We start from the raw sequence: 25908 nt of genomic DNA, 5'->3' as shown, positions 1-25908 counted from the left end.
AAAGTATCTGCACCAAAATGGTATCATTAAAAACGCCTGCTCAGCACGCAAAACATAAGCCCTCAACCGACCCCAGATCATGAAAAATGGAGACGCTACGGGTTTCGGAAAATGGCGCAATTTTTTGTTTTTTTTTTAGCAAAGTTTGGAATTTTTGTTCACCACTTAGATAAAAAATAACCTAGACATGTTTGGAGTCTATGAACTCGTAATGACCTGGAGAATCATAATGGCAGGTCAGTTTTAGCATTTAGTGAACCTAGCAAAAAAGCCAAACAAAAAACAAGTGTGGGATTGCACTTTTTTTGCAATTTCACCGAACTTGGAATTTTTTTCCCGTTTTCTAGTGCATGACATGCTAAAACCAATGATGTTGTTCAAAAGTACAACGTGTTTCACAAAAAATAAGCCCTCACACGGCCATATTGATGGAAAAATAAAAAAGTTATGGCTCTGGGAAGGAGGGGAGCGAAAAACAAACACGGAAAAACAGAAAATCCCAAGGTCATGAAGGGGTTGAATCTGACAGCAGGCTTTCACACACCAAACTATTTATATGTGCATGTAGCTCTTTCAAAGTCAAGTCCAAGAATACCTTTCATGGCCAGTCTATTCCTTTTGTTACTGAGAAAACAGCATTTGAATTGATATGCAAATGAGGCTGAAAAGCTATGATAGATCTGAAGCCTCTGTCACTCCAGCTCTATTTCCCGCCCAGCTCCACCTCCTCCGGCTTGACTGACGTCTCCTTTGCCTGAAGTCACATAGCATAGAGGACGTAAATGTTAAAACAGTAAGGTACTTAGCAATAATTTGTTTTCATGAAAGAGTGCATGAGCCATCCAAACATGTCAAGGTGCACCTAAATATGGATGGTCCCATCACTAATGTTATACCTCGCCATGTGCCAAACCAGACTTCATCTGAATGGGGAGTGAAGTGAAACAAGGTACAGCTCCCAATGTAAATCCTTGCCTGGGAAAGATGAGTAAATAAGGGTGCAGAGCTTTAGAGGGTTCTGAGCTTTGGAGGCCACTCCCCCCCCCCCCCCAATATGTACTACAAAAAAAAAAAACATTGGGCCTGCACGCCTTTAGTAGTAAATTAATCTACATGTGCAAAAATACGTCATGTGACTATGTATTGGTGACATAGCATATTTGTGCACCTGTTGATTTAATACTAATGGTGTGCAGGCCCTGTTTTTTTTTTCCTTTTTTGTACACCATAAAGGCTGTCAGTCAAGCAGGAGGAGGCAGCGGCTCTGGGTGAGGAATAGATCTGGAGTGACAGAGGACTCAGAGCTACAAATAGCTTTCCATCTTCATTTACATATTGATTAGAGGGCTCATGCATTGGTGGTATAGTGGTGAGCATAGCTGCTTCCCAAGCCGTTGACCCGGGTTCGATTCCCGGCCAATGCAATAATGAAGTGTTTATATACAAATATCTCGCTGAGGATCTGTTTATACCAAGGAAGGTGACGGGCACAAGGGGGCATTCTTTGCGTCTGGAGGAGAGAAGGTTTTTCCACCAACATAGAAGAGGATTCTTTACTGTTAGGGCAGTGAGAATCTGGAATTGCTTGCCTGAGGAGGTGGTGATGGCGAACTCAGTCGAGGGGTTCAAGAGAGGCCTGGATGTCTTCCTGGAGCAGAACAATATTGTATCATACAATTAGGTTCTGTAGAAGGACGTAGATCTGGGGATTTATTATGATGGAATATAGGCTGAACTGGATGGACAAATGTCTTTTTTCGGCCTTACTAACTATGTTACTATGTTACTATGATTCAAATGCTGATTTCTCAGTAACAGAGGAACAGACCGGTCATGCACAGGTATCCCTGGACTTGTCCTTTATATAATTTGTGGAGTGAAATCAAGTCAGAGCCCCAATGGAGCCATTCACATCAATTAAGTCAATGGTCACTTTGGACATTGTCCTGTCTCCCTCTTGGCAGTGTTCATCTTTTTCAGACATGCACAAAAACATGGTATGAAACATCTGAAAAGGATGAAGACTCGATGAAGTCCTCAATGGAGAGGACTGTATGTAGGTGAACCTAGCCTAACATGATTATTAAAGGAGATCTGATGGGGAGGCAGACAACTGTTAATACTGTGAATGCACATACGGGCAAGCAGGCAGGGGTCCACTCAAGTCCCCAATGCTCAGTGGCAGCACGGTGCCTCAGTGGTTAGCCTTGCAGGTCCTGGGTTCAAATCCCACCAAGGACAACATCTGCAAGGAGTTTGTATGTTCTCCCCGTGTTTGTGTGGGGTTCCTCCAGGATCTCCGGTTTCCTTCCACACTCCAAAGACATAGTGATAGGGAATTTAGATTATGAGCCCAAATGGCACAGTAATGATGCATGTAAAGCGCTGGAGAATAAAATAGTGCAAAGCATAATAATAAATACATTTACCTTGTGCACATTTGGTGGGCAGCTTAGGAGAGCTCTCATTATTCTTAAAAGGAACCTGCCATTATATCCATGAGAGAGAGCTGGAGTGGAGCCTGGAGAAGCCGCCCAGGGGTTTTAGCCGGACTATAGTCCTCCTGACTTCTCACACTGTTTCCTCTAAAATCCTGCAGCATTTCAGTGCAATATATACCTGGCTACCATCGCACAGCCATGATCTATACCCTGCTGCCCATAGTCCGAGCATCATGCTGCCATCGCACAGCCATGATCTGTACCCTGCTGCCCATAGTCCGAGCATCATCCTGCAATCGCACAGCCATGATCTGTACCCTGCTGCCCATAGCCCGAGCATCGTGCTGCCATTGCACAGTCATGATCTGTACCCTGCTGCCCACAGTCCGAGCATCGTGCTGCCATCGCACAGCCATGATCTGTACCCTGCTGCCCACAGTCCGAGCATCGTGCTGCCATCGCACAGCCATGATCTGTACCCTGCTGCCCATAGTCCGAAAATCATGCTGCCATCGCACAGCCATGATCTGTATCCTGCTGCCCACAGTCCGAGAATCGTCCTGCCATCGCACAGCCATGATCTGTACCCTGCTGCCCATATTCCGAGATTCGTGCTGCCATCGCACAGCCATGATCTGTATCCTGCTGCCCATAGTCCGAGCATCATGCTGCCATTGCACAGCCATGATCTGTACCCTGCTGCCCACAGTCTGAGCATCGTGCTGCCATCGCACAGCCATGATCTGTATCCTGCTGCCCACAGTCCGAGAATCGTCCTGCCATCGCACAGCCATGATCTGTACCCTGCTGCCCATATTCCGAGATTCGTGCTGCCATCGCACAGCCATGATCTGTATCCTGCTGCCCATAGTCCGAGCATCATGCTGCCATTGCACAGCCATGATCTGTACCCTGCTGCCCACAGTCTGAGCATCGTGCTGCCATCGCACAGCCATGATCTGTACCCTGCTGCCCACAGTCCGAGCATCGTGCTGCCATCGCACAGCCATGATCTGTACCCTGCTGCCCATAGTCCGAGCATTATACTGCCATCGCACAACCATGATCTGTACCCTGCTGCCCATAGTCCAAGCATCATGCTGCCATCGCACAGCCATGATCTGTACGGTACCCTGCTGCCCATAGTCCGAGCATCGTGCTGCCATCGCACAGCCATGATCTGTACCCTGCTGCCCATAGTCCGAGAATCGTGCTGTCATCGCACAGCCATGATCTGTATCCTGCTGCCCATAGTCTGAGCATCATGCTGCCATCGCACAGCCATGATCTGTACCCTGCTGCCCATAGTCCGAGATTCGTGCTGCCATCGCACAGCCATGATCTGTATCCTGCTGCCCATAGTCCGAGCATCATGCTGCCATTGCACAGCCATGATCTTTACCCTGCTGCCCATAGTCCGAGCATCGTGCTGCCATCGCACAGCCATGATCTGTACCCTGCTGCCCACAGTCCGAGCATTGTGCTGCCATCGCACAGCCATGATCTGTACCCTGCTGCCCATAGTCCGAGCATTATACTGCCATCGCACAACCATGATCTGTACCCTGCTGCCCATAGTCCAAGCATCATGCTGCCATCGCACAGCCATGATCTGTACGGTACCCTGCTGCCCATAGTCCGAGCATCGTGACTCTACTGACCAGTTCCCTCTAAGCACAGATAGTAATCTTAGGAAATTCCTCTATCAGGTTATACATTCAATCATAAAGCGCAGTAATGAAGCCGGGGTATTTACATGAAGGGCACCATGTTGGGTACCAGGTTTGCCCCTAGTAGGAAATCTATCAAATCTCTTTTTCCTAAATTAAACTTTGTAGCTGAGGTATAAACACTGGCGGCCAGTGTGCTGGACATGACAGCCCATAGGATGTGGGTGACAGTCCATTGGATGGTGGGTGACAGCCAGTGTCGGACTGGGGTGCTAAGGGCCCACCAGTACCCAACTCCAGGGCCCCACTTTTCAACTACATGCAAATATGACATTATCCTCAATCAAAAATGTATATAACAATGATTGGGGTAGATTGTTAAATGAATAAGATGCTGCCTGTCTGTACATAATGAGTCAAGTGTATTATAGTGCCAAGTACTGCTCATATAAAAGGGTTGTGGCCCACCAGTGTACAGGGACCCTCCGGAGGATTCTCCTGTGGGCCAGTCCAAGCCTGGTGACAGCGCACAGGATGGCTCCTGACCAGTGGTGGACACAGACAGTAGTGGGCCCCTGAGCAAGCACAGTATAGGGCCCTTTCCATCCAGTCAGGTGTCTGTGGGAGAAGCTGGTTGCCATTTTGGATATGGAAGTGGCCCCGCTCCGTCCTGGGCCCGTGTCACTGGTCGCCCCTATGGCCGTCAGCCCCTCCTGTACTGCTCCAGTGTCGGCCATGTACCCGGTCTCTTTCAGGACCACTCTCCGCCACAGAATGTGACTGTGGTGACCGCACACTGGTTACAGTCCCCAATGTAATCATTTCATATTTAGTTTACCACACAAAAAGTGGCCACACAAGACAAACATGCGTGCAGTCACTGTGTTATCAGACATGCGTGCAGTCACTGTGCTATCAGGGGCCAAGTGGCCCTAGGAGAGGTTCCCTGTGGCCCTAGCAGAGGTTCCCTGTGGCCCTAGCAGAGGTTCCCTGTGGCCCTAGCAGAGGTTCCCTGTGGCCCTAGCAGAGGTTCCCTGTGGCCCTAGCAGAGGTTCCCTGTGGCCCTAGCAGAGGTTCCTTGTGGCCCCCTAGCAGAGGTTCCCTGTGGCCCTAGGAGAGGTTCCCTGTGGACCTAGGAGAGGTTCCCTGTGGCCCTAGGAGAGGTTCCCTGTGGACCTAGCAGAGGTTCCCTGTGGCCCCCTAGCAGAGGTTCCCTGTGGCCCTAGGAGAGGTTCCCTGTGGACCTAGGAGAGGTTCCCTGTGGCCCTAGGAGAGGTTCCCTGTGGACCTAGCAGAGGTTCCCTGTGGCCCCCTAGCAGAGGTTCCCTGTGGCCCCAGCAGAGGTTCCCTGTGGCCCTAGGAGAGGTTCCCTGTGGCCCCCTAGCAGAGGTTCCCTGTGGCCCTAGGAGAGGTTCCCTGTGGCCCTAGGAGAGGGTCCCTGTGGCCCCCTAGCAGAGGTTCCCTGTGGCCCTAGCAGAGGTTCCCTGTGGCCCTAGCAGAGGTTCCCTGTGGCCCCCTAGCAGAGGTTCCCTGTGGCCCTAGGAGAGGTTCCCTGTGGCCCTAGGAGAGGTTCCCTGTGGCCCTAGCAGAGGTTCCCTGTGACCCTAGCAGAGGTTCCCTGTGGCCCTAGGAGAGGTTCCCTGTGGCCCTAGCAGAGGTTCCCTGTGGCCCTAGGAGAGGTTCCCTGTGGCCCTAGCAGAGGTTCCCTGTGACCCTAGCAGAGGTTCCCTGTGGCCCTAGCAGAGGTTCCCTGTGACCCTAGCAGAGGTTCCCTGTGGCCCTAGCAGAGGTTCCCTGTGGCCCCCTAGCAGAGGTTCCCTGTGGCCCTAGCAGAGGTTCCCTGTGGCCCTAGGAGAGGTTCCCTGTGGCCCTAGGAGAGGTTCCCTGTGGCCCTAGCAGAGGTTCCCTGTGGCCCCCTAGCAGAGGTTCCCTGTGGCCCTAGCAGAGGTTCCCTGTGGCCCTAGCAGAGGTTCCCTGTGGCCCTAGCAGAGGTTCCCTGTGGCCCTAGGAGAGGTTCCCTGTGGCCCCCTAGCAGAGGTTCCCTGTGGACCTAGGAGAGGTTCCCTGTGGCCCCCTAGCAGAGGTTCCCTGTGGCCCCGGAGCTGCATAGTGCTTGCCATGACCACTTGTCCTGTCACTAACACCGTGCTACAGCAGCACTGCTGCCGATGGCACGGCAACAGTTAAAACCTCAGCACTCCTTACTCCACCCTGATTGGCCGGGAGACACAAAGCCCTAGTAACGGAGGCCGGCCGCAGATTGGCTGGCGGTTACCAAGACATGCGACTTTAAGAGAGCGGACACATAGAGTACAGGGGGCTGGTGGAGAGGCTGACACCACGGGGGGCAAGACGGGAAGAAGTGCTGAGGCGGCGGCGGCGGCGGCGGCGGGAAGAGGCCGGGCGGGAGCGTGATGTGATAGCGTAACGGGACAGGAGGATTATCCGGGGGCAATGCCAGAGGAAGCGGCGCTCTCCCTGTGACCTGGGGATGGAGAACCAGGAGCTGATCAGCGCAGCGGAGATTATCAAGGGTAAGAGCCTGTGCCCTGACCGCAGGGTATGGAGCATGTCCTGTGCTGCCCTATGTCTCACCCATCACCAGTGTTGTGCTGCAGGGTGCTGACTGCTCACATAGTACCCCAGGGGTCCCTGCTGGGTGCCCACTGCTCACATAGTACCCCAGGGGTCCCTGCTGGGTGCTGACTGCTCACATAGTACCCCAGGGGTCCCTGCTGGGTTCCCACTGCTCACATAGTACCCCAGGGGTCCCTGCTGGGTGCCCACTGCTCACATAGTACCCCAGGGGTCCCTGCTGGGTGCCCACTGCTCACATAGTACCCCAGGGGTCCCTGCTGGGTGCCCACTGCTCACATAGTACCCCAGGGGTCCCTGCTGGGTGCCCACTGCTCACATAGTACCCCAGGGGTCCCTGCTGGGTTCCCACTGCTCACATAGTACCCCAGGGGTCCCTGCTGGGTGCCCACTGCTCACATAGTACCCCAGGGGTCCCTGCTGGGTGCCCACTGCTCACATAGTACCCCAGGGATCCCTGCTGGGTGCCCACTGCTCACATAGTACCCCAGGGGTCCCTGCTGGGTGCCCACTGCTCACATAGTACCCCAGGGGTCCCTGCTGGGTGCTGACTGCTCACATAGTACCCCAGGGGTCCCTGCTGGGTTCCCACTGCTCACATAGTACCCCAGGGGTCCCTGCTGGGTGCCCACTGCTCACATAGTACCCCAGGGGTCCCTGCTGGGTGCCCACTGCTCACATAGTACCCCAGGGGTCCCTGCTGGGTGCCCACTGCTCACATAGTACCCCAGGGGTCCCTGCTGGGTGCCCACTGCTCACATAGTACCCCAGGGGTCCCTGCTGGGTTCCCACTGCTCACATAGTACCCCAGGGGTCCCTGCTGGGTGCCCACTGCTCACATAGTACCCCAGGGGTCCCTGCTGGGTGCCCACTGCTCACATAGTACCCCAGGGATCCCTGCTGGGTGCCCACTGCTCACATAGTACCCCAGGGGTCCCTGCTGGGTGCCCACTGCTCACATAGTACCCCAGGGGTCCCTGCTGGTTGCCCACTGCTCACATAGTACCCCAGGGGTCCCTGCTGGGTGCCCACTGCTCACATAGTACCCAGGGGTCCCTGCTGGGTGCCCACTGCTCACATAGTACCCAGGGGTCCCTGCTGGGTGCCCACTGCTCACATAGTACCCCAGGGGTCCCTGCTGGGTGCTGACTGCTCACATAGTACCCCAGGGGTCCCTGCTGGGTGCTGACTGCTCACATAGTACCCCAGGGGTCCCTGCTGGGTGCTCACTGCTCACATAGTACCCCAGGGGTCCCTGCTGGGTGCTGACTGCTCACATAATACCCCAGGGGTCCCTGCTGGGTGCCCACTGCTCACATAGTACCCCAGGGGTCCCTGCTGGGTGCCCACTGCTCACATAGTACCCCAGGGGTCCCTGCTGGGTTCCCACTGCTCACATAGTACCCCAGGGGTCCCTGCTGGTTGCCCACTGCTCACATAGTACCCCAGGGGTCCCTGCTGGTTGCCCACTGCTCACATAGTACCCCAGGGGTCCCTGCTGGGTGCCCACTGCTCACATAGTACCCCAGGGGTCCCTGCTGGGTTCCCACTGCTCACATAGTACCCCAGGGGTCCCTGCTGGGTGCCCACTGCTCACATAGTACCCCAGGGGTCCCTGCTGGGTGCTGACTGCTCACATAGTACCCCAGGGGTCCCTGCTGGGTGCTGACTGCTCACATAATACACCAGGGGTCCCTGCTGGGTGCCCACTGCTCACATAGTACCCCAGGGGTCCCTGCTGGGTGCCCACTGCTCACATAGTACCCCAGGGGTCCCTGCTGGGTTCCCACTGCTCACATAGTACCCCAGGGGTCCCTGCTGGGTGCCCACTGCTCACATAGTACCCCAGGGATCCCTGCTGGGTGCCCACTGCTCACATAGTACCCCAGGGGTCCCTGCTGGGTGCCCACTGCTCACATAGTACCCCAGGGGTCCCTGCTGGTTGCCCACTGCTCACATAGTACCCCAGGGGTCCCTGCTGGGTGCCCACTGCTCACATAGTACCCCAGGGGTCCCTGCTGGGTTCCCACTGCTCACATAGTACCCCAGGGGTCCCTGCTGGGTGCCCACTGCTCACATAGTACCCCAGGGGTCCCTGCTGGGTGCTCACTGCTCACATAGTACCCCAGGGGTCCCTGCTGGGTGCCCACTGCTCACATAGTACCCCAGGGATCCCTGCTGGGTGCCCACTGCTCACATAGTACCCCAGGGATCCCTGCTGGGTGCCCACTGCTCACATAGTACCCCAGGGGTCCCTGCTGGGTGCCCACTGCTCACATAGTACCCCAGGGGTCCCTGCTGGGTGCCCACTGCTCACATAGTACCCCAGGGATCCCTGCTGGGTGCCCACTGCTCACATAGTACCCCAGGGGTCCCTGCTGGGTGCCAACTGCTCACATAGTACCCCAGGGATCCCTGCAGACTGCTCACATAGTACCCCAGGGATCCCTGCTGGGTGCCCACTGCTCACATAGTACCCCAGGGGTCCCTGCTGGGTGCCCACTGCTCACATAGTACTCCAGGGGTCCCTGCTGGGTGCTCACTGCTCACATAGTACCCCAGGGGTCCCTGCTGGGTGCCCACTGCTCACATAGTACCCCAGGGGTCCCTGCTGGGTGCCCACTGCTCACATAGTACCCCAGGGGTCCCTGCTGGGTGCCCACTGCTCACATAGTACCCCAGGGGTCCCTGCTGGGTGCTCACTGCTCACATAGTACCCCAGGGGTCCCTGCTGGGTGCCCACTGCTCACATAGTACCCCAGGGGTCCCTGCTGGGCGCCCACTGCTCACATAGTACCCCAGGGATCCCTGCAGACTGCTCACATAGTACCCCAGGGATCCCTGCTGGATGCCCACTGCTCACATAGTACCCCAGGGGTCCCTGCTGGGTGCCCACTGCTCACATAGTACTCCAGGGGTCCCTGCTGGGTGCTCACTGCTCACATAGTACCCCAGGGGTCCCTGCTGGGTGCCCACTGCTCACATAGTACCCCAGGGGTCCCTGCTGGGTGCCCACTGCTCACATAGTACCCCAGGGGTCCCTGCTGGGTGCTCACTGCTCACATAGTACCCCAGGGGTCCCTGCTGGGTGCCCACTGCTCACATAGTACCCCAGGGGTCCCTGCTGGGTGCTCACTGCTCACATAGTACCCCAGGGGTCCCTGCTGGGTGCCCACTGCTCACATAGTACTCCAGGGGTCCCTGCTGGGTGCTCACTGCTCACATAGTACCCCAGGGGTCCCTGCTGGGTGCCCACTGCTCACATAGTACCCCAGGGGTCCCTGCTGGGTGCCCACTGCTCACATAGTACCCCAGGGGTCCCTGCTGGGTGCTCACTGCTCACATAGTACCCCAGGGGTCCCTGCTGGGTGCCCACTGCTCACATAGTACCCCAGGGGTCCCTGCTGGGTGCTCACTGCTCACATAGTACCCCAGGGGTCCCTGCTGGGTGCCCACTGCTCACATAGTACTCCAGGGGTCCCTGCTGGGTGCTCACTGCTCACATAGTACCCCAGGGGTCCCTGCTGGGTGCCCACTGCTCACATAGTACCCCAGGGGTCCCTGCTGGGTGCCCACTGCTCACATAGTACCCCAGGGGTCCCTGCTGGGTGCTCACTGCTCACATAGTACCCCAGGGGTCCCTGCTGGGTGCCCACTGCTCACATAGTACCCCAGGGGTCCCTGCTGGGTGCTCACTGCTCACATAGTACCCCAGGGGTCCCTGCTGGGTGCCCACTGCTCACATAGTACCCCAGGGGTCCCTGCTGGGTGCCCACTGCTCACATAGTACTCCAGGGGTCCCTGCTGGGTGCTCACTGCTCACATAGTACCCCAGGGGTCCCTGCTGGGTGCCCACTGCTCACATAGTACCCCAGGGGTCCCTGCTGGGTGCCCACTGCTCACATAGTACCCCAGGGGTCCCTGCTGGGTGCTCACTGCTCACATAGTACCCCAGGGGTCCCTGCTGGGTGCCCACTGCTCACATAGTACCCCAGGGGTCCCTGCTGGGTGCTCACTGCTCACGTAGTACCCCAGGGGTCCCTGCTGGGTGCCCACTGCTCACATAGTACCCCAGGGGTCCCTGCAGACTGCTGGGCGCCCACTGCTCACATAGTACCCCAGGGATCCCTGCAGACTGCTCACATAGTACCCCAGGGATCCCTGCAGGCTGCTCGCCCAGTGACTGCATGCCATCCCATGCAGGAGAAGTGTGTGCCATCACTGGCATCAGACACATTCTAAGGCAGATTCCTAAAAGTGATCTCTTTTCTGATTTTTTTTTTTTTCCCAATTGTCTAAGAAATATAATAAGATCCTGCATATTATTGAGAAAATCAAAGACAATCCTCAGATCTTTGCAGATATTTCTTTTAGCCCCATCAGGTCACACTTTGTAAATCACTTGAGGGAAGAGGATGTGATCCTTATGGACGGCGTCACACTTCTTTCTTATGACCACAGATCACAATGGAAATCTAATCAGCTCCTGTTGTGTAATTATGAGGCGGACCGAAATAGAATCGGTATAGACTATAAACTCACCGCTTTTGTGTATATATATGGTTAGCCTATATATATGGTTCACAGTTTACTTTCAGAACCGGTTTTCATGTAAAGTGCATTGTTCCTCAGGTCCACTTCCTGTATTCGTGTCCTTGTGGTGATACATTCTTTGTCCCCATAGTAACAGAACACTCAAGTGTTGCACAAATGTAGCCGCGCTTTCGTCACTGACCACAATGACCCCGGGTCCCAGTGATGTTACAATATAGTTCAGCTGTGAAAGATCCGGATGATCTAAATAATAATAATAATAATAATAATAATACACACGTAGACGATGTAATATACATGTCAGTTATAAAGGTAATTATTACACATCCAGTTTGACCTGTCTCTAGGTCCTTTTGTTATGCACTGTGCAAGTAATATTAATGATACAGGGAGTAATTAACCATTTCAGTAGTCCGTCCTGCCTAGACCGCGGCCACGTTCCCCAACACGCGTTTCGCGAAAAGTCACTTCCTCAGGGGAATATGTATGTATATTGTATCTATAGTGATAATAATTTAATAGTAATGCTTTGATAATATTAATGAATCGATAACCCACTGTACCCTAGGGCTGCCCGTATACATTAATATTTTGGGGTTTAAGGATCAAAGTAGAAAATGGCACAGATATATCCTTCATAAAGGGACTGATCTGATTTACTATAAATAACAGATCAGTAAAGAGTTTTTTATGTATTTGTTATTTATCGTAGCTTTCTTTTAAATTTCCGAGAAATTGCTTTAATCTGATAATCCCTAAAATCTGATCATCTGCTGCGTTTCCTGCACTGGACTTCAGTATAATGGGCAGAGAGAACCAATTCAGACCGTCGTCATCGGATTAAAACCCGTAGTGACGGCAGCAGATTTTGTCTTTAGTCCGTAGCTGTATCATGACCAGAGACGCTTCGGCTTCTGTAGTGTCCTGTCCAGTATAAAGGGAAATATCTGGTTCATATAATGTCGTTCTTCACACGATCATCATACCTGTTATTCATCCTGTAAGAGCGGAAATCGTGACGGCCGGGTGAACGGAGCCTTTGAAACATTTCTTAGAACTAATCCTGTGTAATTGCCGCCTGGCTGATGACTACAATGGGCTGGGGATCCATGCGGGACGGCCGTCGCTACCGACCACAGCTGTAACATTGAGCATTGTTCTGTTCTTCTTTGTAGATCGCTTGTACTTTGCAACCTTGAGGAACAAACCAAAAAGTACCATAAACACTCACTATTTCTGCACTGACGAGGAGCTGGTGTACGAGAAGTAAGTATGGCTGGATTCCATCTTGGTTATGGGCACTCTCCATTTTTTTCTTGCTCTCTGTGGTTTGCAGGACTTTGTGTAACTTATTAAGATTTCCTTTCTTATTCGATCTTGTCCAGAAAATTGATTTTGAAAAATGAGCTTTGTAATGAAACGATTACATTTTTACCTGACCATTGCAAATGGAGACATTCAGGATACACTGTGTATTGGGTTAGGTCAGTGTTCCCCAAATTCCAGTCCTCACGGCCACCAACACATCATGTTTTCAGGATTTTTTTTTTTAGCATTGCACATGAAAGAGAACCTCGGGCAATTTCTGTTGCCTTGATGATAATTGGAAATCCTGAATTCATGATCCGTTGGGGGCCGTGAGGACTGGAGTTTGGGAAACACTGGGTTAGATGAATGGGTAAGTTGTCTTGCTGCCCTTTTCCAAAACAACAAGTTTTAGTGCACATACTGCATCATTCTAATATGTCCAGGAACCAACTTATTTCTGATGCTCTGTAACTTGCCATCCACTTGTTTTGAGTGCGCGATTCCTCTTCAGCATTCTGCCAGCACTATAGGAGCAGGAACGTCCTTTCGCTTACTTTGCACCTACTACAGTCCCATAGCCTCCCTGCCCTAAACTGAAAAACATTCTTCTATTATGTCTGCATGCAGTTTGTCAGACAGGAGAGTAGGAGCAGAGAGACCAAGACCTGCTCTCCTCCCTGTTATCCATTTTGGTGCCTCTGGCTATTATCTGCATCTTTCTTTATTCACTTCTATGGATGTTCTGAAAATATCTGAGCCAACTTATTCAGCTATTTTCTTTCAATGGAAAGATCAGCACCTGCACAACCACCTTTCCATTCACAATTGCTACAAGACAGCGCTCAGGGGACCCTCATTCTCAAGACACCAGAGGTGGACTATCTATCTATCTATCTATCTATCTATCTATCTATCTATCTATCTATCTATCTATCTATCTATCTATCTATCTATCTATCTATCTATCTAAAATCTAATTGAAAAAATGTGGCTTTGCTGATCCATTTTGTCAGATTTTCTATTTTGGAGGTTTTGGCATCACCTTTACAGGTCTTATTGCACCCCTTCTTTTTGGTAGTGCTACCAAATTTTCTTTAATTATAATAAATAAATATAAATGTTCAAGTTACATATTTTAAACATTAAATGTAAAAATATAAATAAAAAAAGTATAAGTATTATATAAAACTCATCTCCTCAACCAATCATCACCGTCCGAGCCTTGACCCCGTTACCCTAAATTGGACATGTAATGTATAAAAATGAATGTCAAGAGTAAAAAGTCTGTTGTAGGATGACGCAATATGATTAAAATATATATCAATAATTAGATAGATTAATTAGAATTAACTATAACCATAAGAATTTTTTTTTAAAAATCTACAATTATGTGTGTAAATGTTATAAACAATTGTACCTTTCTCAGGTCTTTAGACATCACGTCCACCAAATACAAAAGTTAATGCTGCTAAATTCACTCTTTAAAAATGCCAAATACCTATTCTGAATACACAAAAAACTTAAAGCATTCCCCCTAAGAGAATCGGTAAAGATGCAGTTAGTCGCGTGCCTTCCGCGAAACTCTTAAACCGATTCCAAAGAAAAATCACATTTTTTTTAATTGAATGTGCTGTGTGATCGAATCTCCAGGGGATTTAATTTCCTTACAGGGATTAAGCTAACTAGATGCGGACTTGGCGATCAAACTGGGTGAAGATTTCGGCGTAATGGTTCAGGGAAAGTATGACAATCTCTGCTCTAGTGAACATGTTGTCTCACAGCACTGACCTAGTTTTCTGAAAAGGGCCCCATGATTTTTAATTCGGGAGTTTTTTGTTCTACCGCTGTTGTTTACCCTGCAAAATTACTCTAGCAAATGGGGGGAAAAACAATAGGAACGGATTAACGGGCACGATAATATGCTGCCAGGAGAAACCTCTTAGCCCCAGCCAAGCGTGTTTTTTTTTTTTTTTATTCTTAAAGTTAAAAAGGCATCACTTTTTAATTTTTCAGTTGACATAGTTATATTAGAGCCTTTTTGTGGAACTGTTTTTTTTTTTTAACTTGATTGATTAACTTTTATTAATTTTTTCAGAGGAAAGAAAGGAAGAAAAACAGCGATTCCATTTTAAATTAACATAACGTAATAGCTACAACTTGGTCGCAATATGTTGACACCAAATAAGTACCGTATATGGTTTTTTCACCACTTAGTACTTTTGCTCCATTCTAAAGTTTTAAACAAAAAAATGTAATTTTTGAGACTCTGCATCCAGAGGGCCATAACTTTTTTTTACTTTATAGCTATCAGACACACTGGAGCTTGCTTTTTTGCAGGATGGGATAAATTTTATATTTGCGCTATTTTTTTTTTTTTTTTTTTTGGGGGGGGGGGGGGGGGCACATATATAGGTTATTGATTATTAATAAAACTGATATGCAAAGGAACAGTCATTCCTTTATCCTGACAGTTATTATAATTGTGGCCGTTCCGAAAATGTATTTTTTTTTTATGCTAAAGGAGAAAAAGGAAAGATCATATGTAGCGGACCAAAGGGCGTTTGTTAGGTCTTTAGCTTATATAAAGAAGGTCCATTGATCTGACAGAAGGAGACGCTCCCTCTGTCGAAGGTCTTAGGTGCAGCATTTAATGGGTTAAATAATGGAGTCCTCACTCATTGGTCTTTAATCAGTGCCTGATGCCCATGGATGCCAGCAGCATCCTAGATCTTTGGATTGTGCTGTGTAGACCAATCTACAAAAGCTGATCCTTTAAAAAAAAATGGTGCATCAGAAGTCGGGTCTACAGCATCCACCGTAAAACACTGTTGGTTAAGTGGGAACTGTGATTTATGCCTCACTCAGACGTCTTTTTTTTTTTTTTTACACCTGAGAATTACGGACTGCGTTTCATCAGTGTTTTATATCCAAGTTTCATCAGTTTATCTCGGATGATAAAGTTTATCCAGCTTTTCCTTTCAGTCCATGTCCGATTTTTTTTTTTTTTTTTTTTTTTTTCCATTTATTTTATTTATTTATTTTCACAGACCTATAGACTTACATTGCCGATTTTTAACAATTTCGGTCTCGTCACTGCCATTTTGCACAGATCACTTGTTCCAGCTTTAAACAAAAAACAAAAAAAACTGATGTCAACAGCCTCATACAGTAGCGTGTCATAGGTACAAGTTCTATCCAGGAAAATCACAGGTAGAACTCGCACGTGAAAAACGGACGTCTGAATGAGGCCTAATATAATAGTCTATAATGGACAATTAGATGGGTGGAAGTCCACCACCATACAACCCCATTGATCATATGATCGTAGCTCTGTCAATAATTGGATGTAATCAGTGCATTGAGATGGCACACCTCGACTCTGTACACCATGTAATGGCTGTTCTTGGGTACCGCAACTTGTCTCTTATTGAAGTGAACAGGCCATGAAAAGTAAGTAATGGACGACCTCTGCAGTCATGCAGTGTGACTGTAGGATGCTGAACTGTGAAAGTGTGTGATGTGCACACTGGCGCGATTCCCCTGTTTTACCTGTAACATGGTGGCCACCTGACTGCAGGTATGTGACTTATATAGCTGCGGTCACATGCAGACTAGTCTCACTCTTTTTCTCTCAATAGGAGACTAGTCAGCACCACCATTATGTAAATCACATATATGCATTCGTGTTACCACCACCCACATGGGGAATGCAGGGGAATCGTGACAGTATGCGATGCACACATTGTCATGATTCGGTAGTCTGCAGTCACTGTGACTGCAGACTTTTCTGAGACCGGACAACCCCTTTAAGGATGAATTGACTCGTCCGAATACAGATGCTGATCCCCCCCACTACACACCTATGTCCAGGCCTTGGGCTCTGTAACGTGATCACTGTACATTAGTAGGATAGATAAACAGTATGGTGCATATGGTAATTTGTTCCCGTGTAACCCTTTTAGCTGAGGTTTCACCTGGGAACACATTAATATTTAACAGTTTCCACCTACACAATAAAAGCAGAGGTGTGAATCACTCCTCGTCCATATAATTAAGTTGTCTTTTACTGTTCGGCATCAAGCACAAGAGTCGTGGCAGGTTCATGGATTTTTTTTTAATTTTTTTATTTTTCAAGCATGGCCTGATTTATCTCTTTATTCAGAAGTGTTAGTTAACAACTCCTGTAGAAACCAGCCTTCCTTCCAGCAGTTGGATCTTGGCTGCAGTTTTCCAGCTGTTACGACTCTTGGACATGTTTGATATATGGTGGGAGGTTATTCTTCCACAGTGCGACCTGGGGATAATGGGTATCCTACCAGGGACTCGTATACGTGATCAGTGTGCACCAAGGTATGTGCACACCATGCAGTATTGCAGATTTCTTTTCTTACAGGTGTCAAGTTCTTAAAATAATCTAATAAAGGAGGCATGTATATTATGTTCTTGTAGTAATGCACTTTACCAGAAAATCACCTTTTAAAGTTGCTGCCTGGTTTGGAAACTCCCTTTTAAAATGATGGATTACTGGAGACAAGCTGATATGTTGGGGTTCGTTATAAGGTCCTGAGTTATCAGTAAGGAGACCAATGTGTAAGTGCAGTGGGGAAGCTAAGGGTGCTCCAGCCCCAGAGAATCTGAATGGAGCATTCGCAGTACCACCCTATTCCAACTACCCACCGCAGTGAGAAGAAACGAGAAACATAGTACCCCTCATATCATGATCAGGAAGAGTCCCAGAAAGTATATACTAAAAGGGTAGCTATCATGTAAAAATATGATTTATATATTATAGGGGCTGCTATGGGGTCCTGATCCATGGGGATATTGAGAATCCCACTGATTAATGAAACCTTCACTCTGAAGTGTGCTGCTCATGCTGGACACCTGGGGTCTAAAGGTCCGGACACTACTCACTTCGCAGAGCAGCTGTGCACTCAGAGCTGTGTTTTGACCAATTGAATGTTATTCCAGGATCCGAACACCCCCAAGCCCCTGTAATATATAAACCATTCTATTAAATGACAGTTACCTTTTCACACCTACACTCTAAAGAGGTGATACATGTTGATTCCGAATAGTCCTAATAATCTCACTTAATCCTTTATGGGCATCTCCCCGTTCCTTGTATACTGTGTCTGTGTCTCATGCCTGCATCATACATACATGAACTGCATTCCGGCTTGTGTGGTGGATAATAAAGCCTTGTTATGTTCTGTAATTGTATACGTGTGTCACTGTACGACATCTTCTTTTTACTATGATGCGACCTGAGAAGCACAACTGAGCTCGCTGCTCTCATTACCATCAGTTCCTAAACTGACATTTGGGAAGCTCCTTCCCCAGCTTCTCTGTGCAGAGATGTGACAAGATAAGGGGCCCTGGGGGGTACATTGTTAGCCAGTAATATTGTAACAAAAGGGAGCTTAGGAACACCACACAATGGGTCCGCTGTCCTCCCCACCTCTGATTTTGTCATGTTTCCTCTTCTCTGCTTCCTCTAACTCCTGATCAGCCATCCCACTCCTCCTTCTGTCTTATATCCTCCCAGTATCCCTCCGCATGCAATTAAATGAAAAACGTAAGTATGCAACAAGAAAAGGATTATTCTAATTAGAAATAAAAGTAGTATTACTGTAAATAGGAAATTTGTACAAATTTGAACATCAACAAAACCCACTGACTTTGTCAGGACAGGATGACCGTCTGATTTGTATGGTATGATATCTTTTGCCCGACCAATGATGTCAGAGAAATAAAGGATCGGGCATGTAGGAATTTAATATGCCCGATCCTTTGCTCTGAAGTTGTGAGGCAGCTTCTTACTGACCTCTTCCCATTGAGAACACACACAGTAAAGGTACATACTGTATGTTGGGGATGGGGTCAAAGGAACAGCTGTGATCTATGGCCGACTTATTATTTTCTTTTCTTGGCTGTCATCGTGTATTGTAAAGTTGGCCGTACACATGAGATCAGTGTCAGCAGTCCACATATAGATGAGCTCGTGTGTTTTCATTGGGGAGAGAGGAGAAAGGCGGCTCATATCCCCTGAGAACAAGAGGATCGGCTGTTGAAATTCCATCCTAATCTCCCCTTCATCGTCAGTTGGGGACAGTCTGGATTGTGATCCCGCTGAAATTGGCGGATTGGTCAACGCTCATCTAATGTCTATGGGGCAGTAAGGGTCCTTTTACTTGGTATAGAAGACATAGGACGACGATGTCTTATGTTTTATATGCGTCAGTCATCGTTAATGTGCCAACTGTATGAGACACACATCACCACAATTGTTACTTTGCAATATTTTTGGCACTTGGGGCGTCTTGTGGATAGTCTAGTTTCTAGGACTATGATGGTGGTAATGCAGCAACGATCAGGGAAGAGGGCGTCTATGGATGTTCTGCCGGTCATTGGTCTGTGTAAGGGCCTGAAATGGAATTTATGGTTTTCCGCTTTCTATAACTGATTTTTCACCAGGGAAGCGGAGTTTGTCATGTGTAGATTGTCAGCAGTTTGTTATACCGTGAAATTGAGTATGTGGATTTCCATTGGACCCATCATTATCCCAATGCACCGATAGTCTGCAGATCAGGTCCTACTAAAGGGATAATCATGGCAACGTCTCCAACTTATCTCTTACCTCTCTTGTCTCTCCTCTTGTCCTTCAGCTTCTATGCAGATTTTGGGCCTTTGAACCTCGCTCTTCTCTACAGATACTGCTGCAAACTCAACAAAAAGCTCAAGGTGAGGAAATGTTCACACGTGATTATTGTTGGTTCTCATTTCTACCCATTAAAAGGTGATTTTGTTTGTTTAACCAAAATAGCCAATAATTGTTTATGATCACAATCGATCCTTTCGGATGACTTATGTAGGGTATGTCGCCATAAGTCTCGCTCTTCTTCTGGCATTCTTCTTTTCGATGTATGATTATATTTTACAAATGGGTGTTACCATTTCTTTGTCAAAAGGACCAACTCCCAGACACTTTGAGGGCAGGTGCAGATAATTGTATTTTCAGTCCGAATGCGATCCAACAAAACATCAGATCGTACTTAGACCGATGTTATTCTACGGTAATGTGCACATTTCCGATTTAGTTTTCTTGGACAGAGTCGGTCTGAGGGAAAAAATAAGTAGCATGCCTGAGTTTGACCCAATATTTGGATCACACTCTGCCATGAAAGTCAATGAGTCTGTGGAAAGCATTGGACTGCGCTCAAATGACATCTGAGTGCAGTCCTATTTCGACACACTGACACAATGCAGAAGATGGAGACAATTTTTCCTTCATCCTGTCCTCATCCAAGGGAATCGGATCACACTATGCTTACACTCTGATCACACTCTAGCCTTGGATGAGAGAATATACGGTGGTGGGCGCCTGCCCTGACATTGTCCGGTTATTCCTGATAGTGACTATTGTCCAGTAGGGTAGTAACTCATAGTTGTCCTCTCATTCATACATTTCCAGGAGGAATTCAAAAGGAATAGCAAAACAGAGTGCTAACAATTTTTTTTTCTCCACAATTGTCATTTAAAGAGCAGCTAAACTTTGAAGTTTTTTAATATATTTTTTTTCTGACACTTTAATTGCTTGACAATCACTTAAAAGGCCACTGAAAAGTGCCAAACTGGAGAGGCAGCCGCGCACAGAGGGGATCGGGGTCAGTAGAAATTCATAGGCTTTCTGTAGAATTCATACTCTGCTCTGTGCGCTCCGGCCTTTGAGCTTCTCACTTTGCAGTGGTCTTTTGTGTGATGGGTGGGGGTTTAGGGATTTTAGCTCCCAGACTCTTGAAAAGAAAACTGTTCAAAGTTGAGTTACTCTTTAATAGTGACTCCAGGTGCTTACTTAAAGCTGACATTGGGAGAGGTGCAGGCCCTCTTGACCTTTTGGGGTATGTGTTAACCCAATGCACATACTGTACTCCAGACATATTTGTGACACAGTGAAAGATCAGACCACAGCTCCTTGGGATTCGGGCAAGGTCAGTGCTCTGCTAACTCTGCATTCACCATTCATTGACCTGACATTAACCTTTTGTGCACCTGATGAGGCTTGTCTCCTCCAGAGGATGGATTTTCCTATTAATGAGCCTGGCAGGCCGTATCCTGGAGATGAACTGGCATTAGGACTGCCTCTCTCTTAGAATTAAATGAGCCAGTGTTAGTGCTCCCCTTCCCCCATTGTGTAATCTGCCCCTCCTTAGCTTCATTCTGATTGTGCAAGGAATCCGAGATCCGTGCGCTCTGCACAAAAGACAAGTCTGTATCTCGTCCTCGGTGAAATCCGAGCACAATCTTTTCACAAGCTTGCCTGAGCAGCAAGTAAAGGTTGCCGAATGCGCACCCTTTCCGTCCGCTCACCCACCAGGGTGCTTCTTTCTCCTTGGCATCGCTCTTCTGAAGCTATTTCGTGGACTTACAGAATTATTAATTATTTATAAAGTAAACTATGTCCTCCATGGATCTCAGTGGTGTTAATGCATCAGAAGATGCATCCCTCTTGGCGATCAGGAGATGGCACCAGGTTCCGCTCTGGGCACCAGCGTCAAAGATCTGATCGTCTCTTGAGAAATCACGGCCTGACTGCGGAAGGAGAACATAGTCTACATGTTTCCCAAGAGTCATCTTCAGTAATACATGGACAGCTCATATTTGTGGGGGTGGCTAGCATGGACCCTCTTTTTTATGATGTCCACATGCTCTAACACGGCCTATAGACAATGGTTAAAAAGGGATATTCTAGTTTCAGTAAATAAAGTTTAGCAATTCCCTGATAACTAGGTTACATTTTTTGACATTGGTGCCTGCGAGAGTCCACTAATTCTTGGAGTTGTGCATCTCCAGTAGACTTTTCATTAGGACCAGTGTATAAAACCGCCAGACTTGATGGATTCCCTCCCCACTCCCATTTAATCTGCATTTGTACTAAATTATTTTTGTGAACGAGTTTTCATCAGAAGACTCTTTTTTCACAATAATCTTGCAGTGGCCAGTCATTTGATGAAGGAGCAATACGATCATTTGTTTGGTGAAATGATTTGTAAGCTTGGATCAAAATCGTCAATGCAGTTCGATGGGTCTGTGAAACCATCAGAATGGAGAAGGTGAGGAGCTTTACATGCAGGGTCACGCCCCAGTACACTTCCAGACACATACACTGTGTGCAGAATTATTAGGCAAGTTGTGTTTTAGAGGATTATTTTTATTATTGATCAACAACTATGTTCTCAATCAACCCAAAAGACTCATAAATATCAAAGCTTAATATTTTTGGAAGTTGGAATGGTTTTTTTTTTTATCTGTTTGTGCAGGGAACTATAAGGCTGCCGTCACACTAGCGGTATTTGGTCAGTATTTTACATCAGTATTTGTAGCCAAAACCAGGAGTGGGTGATAAATGCAGAAGTGGTGCATATGTTTCTATTATACTTTTCCTCTATTTGTTCCACTCCTGGTTTTGGCTTACAAATACTGATGTAAAATACTGACCAAATACTGCTATTGTGACGGCTGCCTTACTGTGCAGAATTATTAGGCAACTTAATAAAAAACCAAATATATTCCCATCTCACTTGTTCATTTTCATCAGGTAAACCAATATATCTGCAAAACATTTAGAAATAAACATTTCTGACATACAAAAACAAAACCCCCCAAAATTAGTGACCAATATAGCCACCTTTCTTTATGATGACACTCAGCAGCCTTCCATCCATAGATTCTGTCAGTTGCTTGATCTGTTTACGATGAACATTGCGTGCAGCAGCGACCACAGCCTCCCACACACTGTCCCGAGAGGTGGACTGTTTTCCCTCCCTGTAGATCTCACATTTTCTGAGGGACCACAGGTTCTCTATGGGGTTCAGATCAGGTGAACAAGGGGGTCCATGTAATTTTTTTTCTTCTTTGAGACCTTTACTGGCCAGCCACGTTGTGGAGTAGTTGGAGGCATGTGATGGAGCGTTGTCCTGCATGAAAATCATGTTTTTCTTGAACGATACCGACTTCTTCCTCTACGACTGCTTGAAGAAGTTGTCTTCCAGAAACTGGCAGTAGGTCTGGGAGTTGAGCTTCACTCCATCCTCAACCCGAAAAGGTCCTACAAGTTCATCTTTGATACCAGCCCATACCAGTACCCCACCTCCACCTTACTGATCCAGCCTCTGGCCCATCCATCTGGCCCATCAAGAGTCATTCTCATTTCATCAGTCCTAAAAACCTTTGAAAAGTCAGTCTTAAGATATTTCTTGGCCCAATCTTGACGTTTTATCTTATGTTTCTTGTTCAAAGGTGGTTGTTTTTCAGCCTTCCTTACCTTGGCCATGTCCATCAGTATCGCACACCTTGTGCTTTTTGTTACTCAAGTAACATTTCAGCTCTGAAATATGGTAAAACTGGTGGCAAATGGCATCTTGGCAGCTTCTCGCTTGATTTTCCTCAATTCATGGGCAGTTATTTTGCGCCTTTATTGCCCAACACGCTTCTTGCGACCCTGTTGGCTATTTGCCATGAAACACTTGATTGTTCGGTGATCACGCTTCAAAAGTTTGGCAATTTCAAGACTGCTGCATCCCTCTGCGAGACATCTCAGAATTTAGGACTTTTCAGAGCCCGTCAAATCTTTCTTCTGACCCATTTTGCCAAAGGAAAGGAAGTTGCCTAATAATTAAGCAAACCTTATATAGGGTTTTGATGTCACTAGACAACACCTCTCCTCATTACAGAGATGCACATCACCTGATTGATTTACTTAATTGGTAGTTGGCTCTCAAGTCTGAATAGCTTGGAGTAGAGCAACATGTATAAAAAGTTTCATGTGATCAAAATACAACTTGCCTAATAACTGCACACCGTGTATATATAGAACATGGAAGCCTGTCACGTCCCAGTGCTCTTCTAGACGCACATATACAGAACATGGAAGCCCGTCACGCCCCAGTGCACTTCTAGACGCACCTATACAGAACATGGAAGCCCGTCACGCCCCAGTGCACTTCTAGACGCACATATACAGAACATGGAAGCCCGTCACGCCCCAGTGCTCTTCTAGACGCACATATACAGAACATGGAAGCCCGTCACGCCCCAGTGCACTTCCAGACGCACATATACAGAACATGGAAGCCCGTCACGCCCCAGTGCACTTCCAGACGCACATATACAGAACATGGAAGCCTGTCACGCCACAGTGCACTTCCAGATGCACATATACAAAACATGGAAGCCTGTCATGCCCCAGTGCACTTCCAGATGCACATATACAGAACATGGAAGCCTGTCACGCCCCAGTGCACTTCCAGATGCACATATACAGAACTTCAAAGCGCTTCTTCCTGCTGGAGCATCACTTTGGGTTATAAAGACATCCACTTTCTTATCTTTTAAATGACTACACTGACATATGAATGGTTTGGGGGTGTAGACGTTTCTTTACAGATTCTCTTTAAGGCTTTTGTATGTGTAATCTTAATCTGATAATTACAATGCCGCCCAATCAAGACAGAGCCCCACTAGTAATTATCATGAATTACAGATTCGCTTGCTAGAAAGGCTGTGTACAAACAATGTTATCCCAAATGCCCGCAGAACAATGTTACTATGGAAGACACTGCGGACACCACAATAGGCTGCAGACGTGACTTGTAATCTGATTTTTCTTAATAGCAGAGGATTGTGCAATGAATGTTTAGACATAGTGAATTATCAATGAGTTGAAAACTGCACCGAAGGCTCTGACATTTTGGGGCCTTTCATCTCCTCCGTATGTCCCGTAAAGGAAAGGTATAAAAATCCAACATCTCTGCCCTTGTTTCTGTTTACATCTGTGCTTGAGATGTCCAGATATACATGAGAACTTACTTCATTCAGGAAGCTCTGATCACAAATTCCGGAAATTTGCTGAAAGAGTATGGACATGTAATTGAGCTTTATCTCGTGGCCATTGTCATGGAAAAATATCATTTTTTTTTTTTTTTTTTTTTTTTAATAACATTTGTGTTGTATGGAGGAAATGGAAAAATGTTAAACCATGAATACCAAGCAGCTCAATTTAAAGGAGATATCTTAAGTTCATACATGGGTAGAATTGCAAAGTGCTTGTAAAATCATGCAAACTTGCAGTTTACCTCTTATTTAAAAAAATACTCAAGAATGGAGAATTTTTTATTTTAGGTTAGGAGCGCGTGTCGGGAGAAGACTGTATGCTTTGCATCCTGCTCAGGGCCCATACAGTTATGTAAGTGAGCTCTACCATGTGGCCATCCCAATTTAAGTTTTTTTTTTTTTTTTTCTTTTTTAATGAGTTGAATGATGGAGAGAAGAGGAAATGGACAGAATACAACCATACTGAACAGCTCAATTTAAAGGGGTGTCTTAAGTTAATAAATTGGGAAAATTGCAACATGCTTATAAAAAAAAAAAATGCAACTTTGCAATTTACTCATTATTAAAAATCCTCTCCATTCTCAAGAATGTAGGGATTTTAAATCTTAGTGTCTAGGTCAGTGGCAAGGTGTCACGGGGTCTACTGTGCTGTAGTACCTCTTTCAGCACCCCCCCCCATGTTTCAGGAGGTCCATTCTGCTTTTGCTGGATTCTGAATGAAGGACGCTGGCTAGGATTTCTTGATTACATGGGCACATATAAAAGCTGACTGCTACTCCAGGTATTTCCAGTCTAAAATAACACACTTTAATTACAGCACACAGAATATGTAACACAGATACATAGGGCAGGCCAATAGAAAGAACAGGCCAGACATACATTACAATAGCCGCAGGGGGCCGGAGCCTGCTGGTATTTACTGGGGGAATTACAAAGGTGGGGGAGGACAGAAGGGGGATTGTTGTGAATTCTGTGGCAGAGCTCCCTCCTGTGGTCACAAGTGGTACTTCGGCTGATTCTCTCTGTGAGCTTCCGTTGGTGGAGGAAAGTGGTACTGCGGCTTCTGAGTTTCCTTTCTCAGGTGATGTGGTGAAGTCATTAGGTGCTGCTCTATTTAACTCCACCTAGTGCTTTGATCCTGGCCTCCAGTCAATGTTCTAGTATTGGACCATTTTCCTCCTGGATCGTTCCTGTGGCCTGCTGCTCTGCATAGCTAGGTTCCGCTTTGCTATTTTGTTTGCTGTTTTTTTCTGTCCAGCTTGTCTATTGGTTTTTTCTTGCTTGCTGGAAGCTCTGGGACGCAGAGGGTGTACCTCCGTGCCGTTAGTTCGGTACGGAGGGTCTTTTTGCCCCCTTTGCGTGGTTGTTTGTAGGGTTTTGTGTTGACCGCAAAGTTACCTTTCCTATCCTCGCTCTGTTTAGTAAGTCGGGCCTCACTTTGCTAAATC

At 47.5% G+C, this 25908-nt stretch overlaps 1 protein-coding gene and 1 non-coding gene across 2 annotated transcripts in view; both read left to right on the top strand.

The window, feature by feature from the left end:
- Nucleotides 1-1352: 1352 nt before the first annotated feature.
- TRNAG-CCC (transfer RNA glycine (anticodon CCC)) lies at nucleotides 1353-1424 on the top strand. The gene has a single exon. It is a non-coding gene; the product is annotated as a tRNA-Gly (tRNA).
- A 4980-nt stretch (nucleotides 1425-6404) lies between these two features.
- The window catches only part of CDC14A (cell division cycle 14A), a 120383-nt gene continuing 100879 nt past the window's right edge, over nucleotides 6405-25908 (top strand). Inside the window, exons 1-3 of the mRNA XM_069737406.1 lie at nucleotides 6405-6645; nucleotides 12436-12526; nucleotides 19237-19312. Of these exons, the coding sequence (XP_069593507.1) occupies nucleotides 6603-6645; nucleotides 12436-12526; nucleotides 19237-19312 (210 nt within the window). The 5' untranslated portion in view covers nucleotides 6405-6602. The remainder of the gene's footprint in view (nucleotides 6646-12435; nucleotides 12527-19236; nucleotides 19313-25908) is intronic.

This window comes from Ranitomeya imitator, chromosome 8, assembly GCF_032444005.1.
Source record: "Ranitomeya imitator isolate aRanImi1 chromosome 8, aRanImi1.pri, whole genome shotgun sequence".
In the NCBI taxonomy this organism is placed as follows: domain Eukaryota; kingdom Metazoa; phylum Chordata; class Amphibia; order Anura; family Dendrobatidae; genus Ranitomeya; species Ranitomeya imitator.
This window is presented reverse-complemented; position numbering and strand designations above follow the sequence as displayed.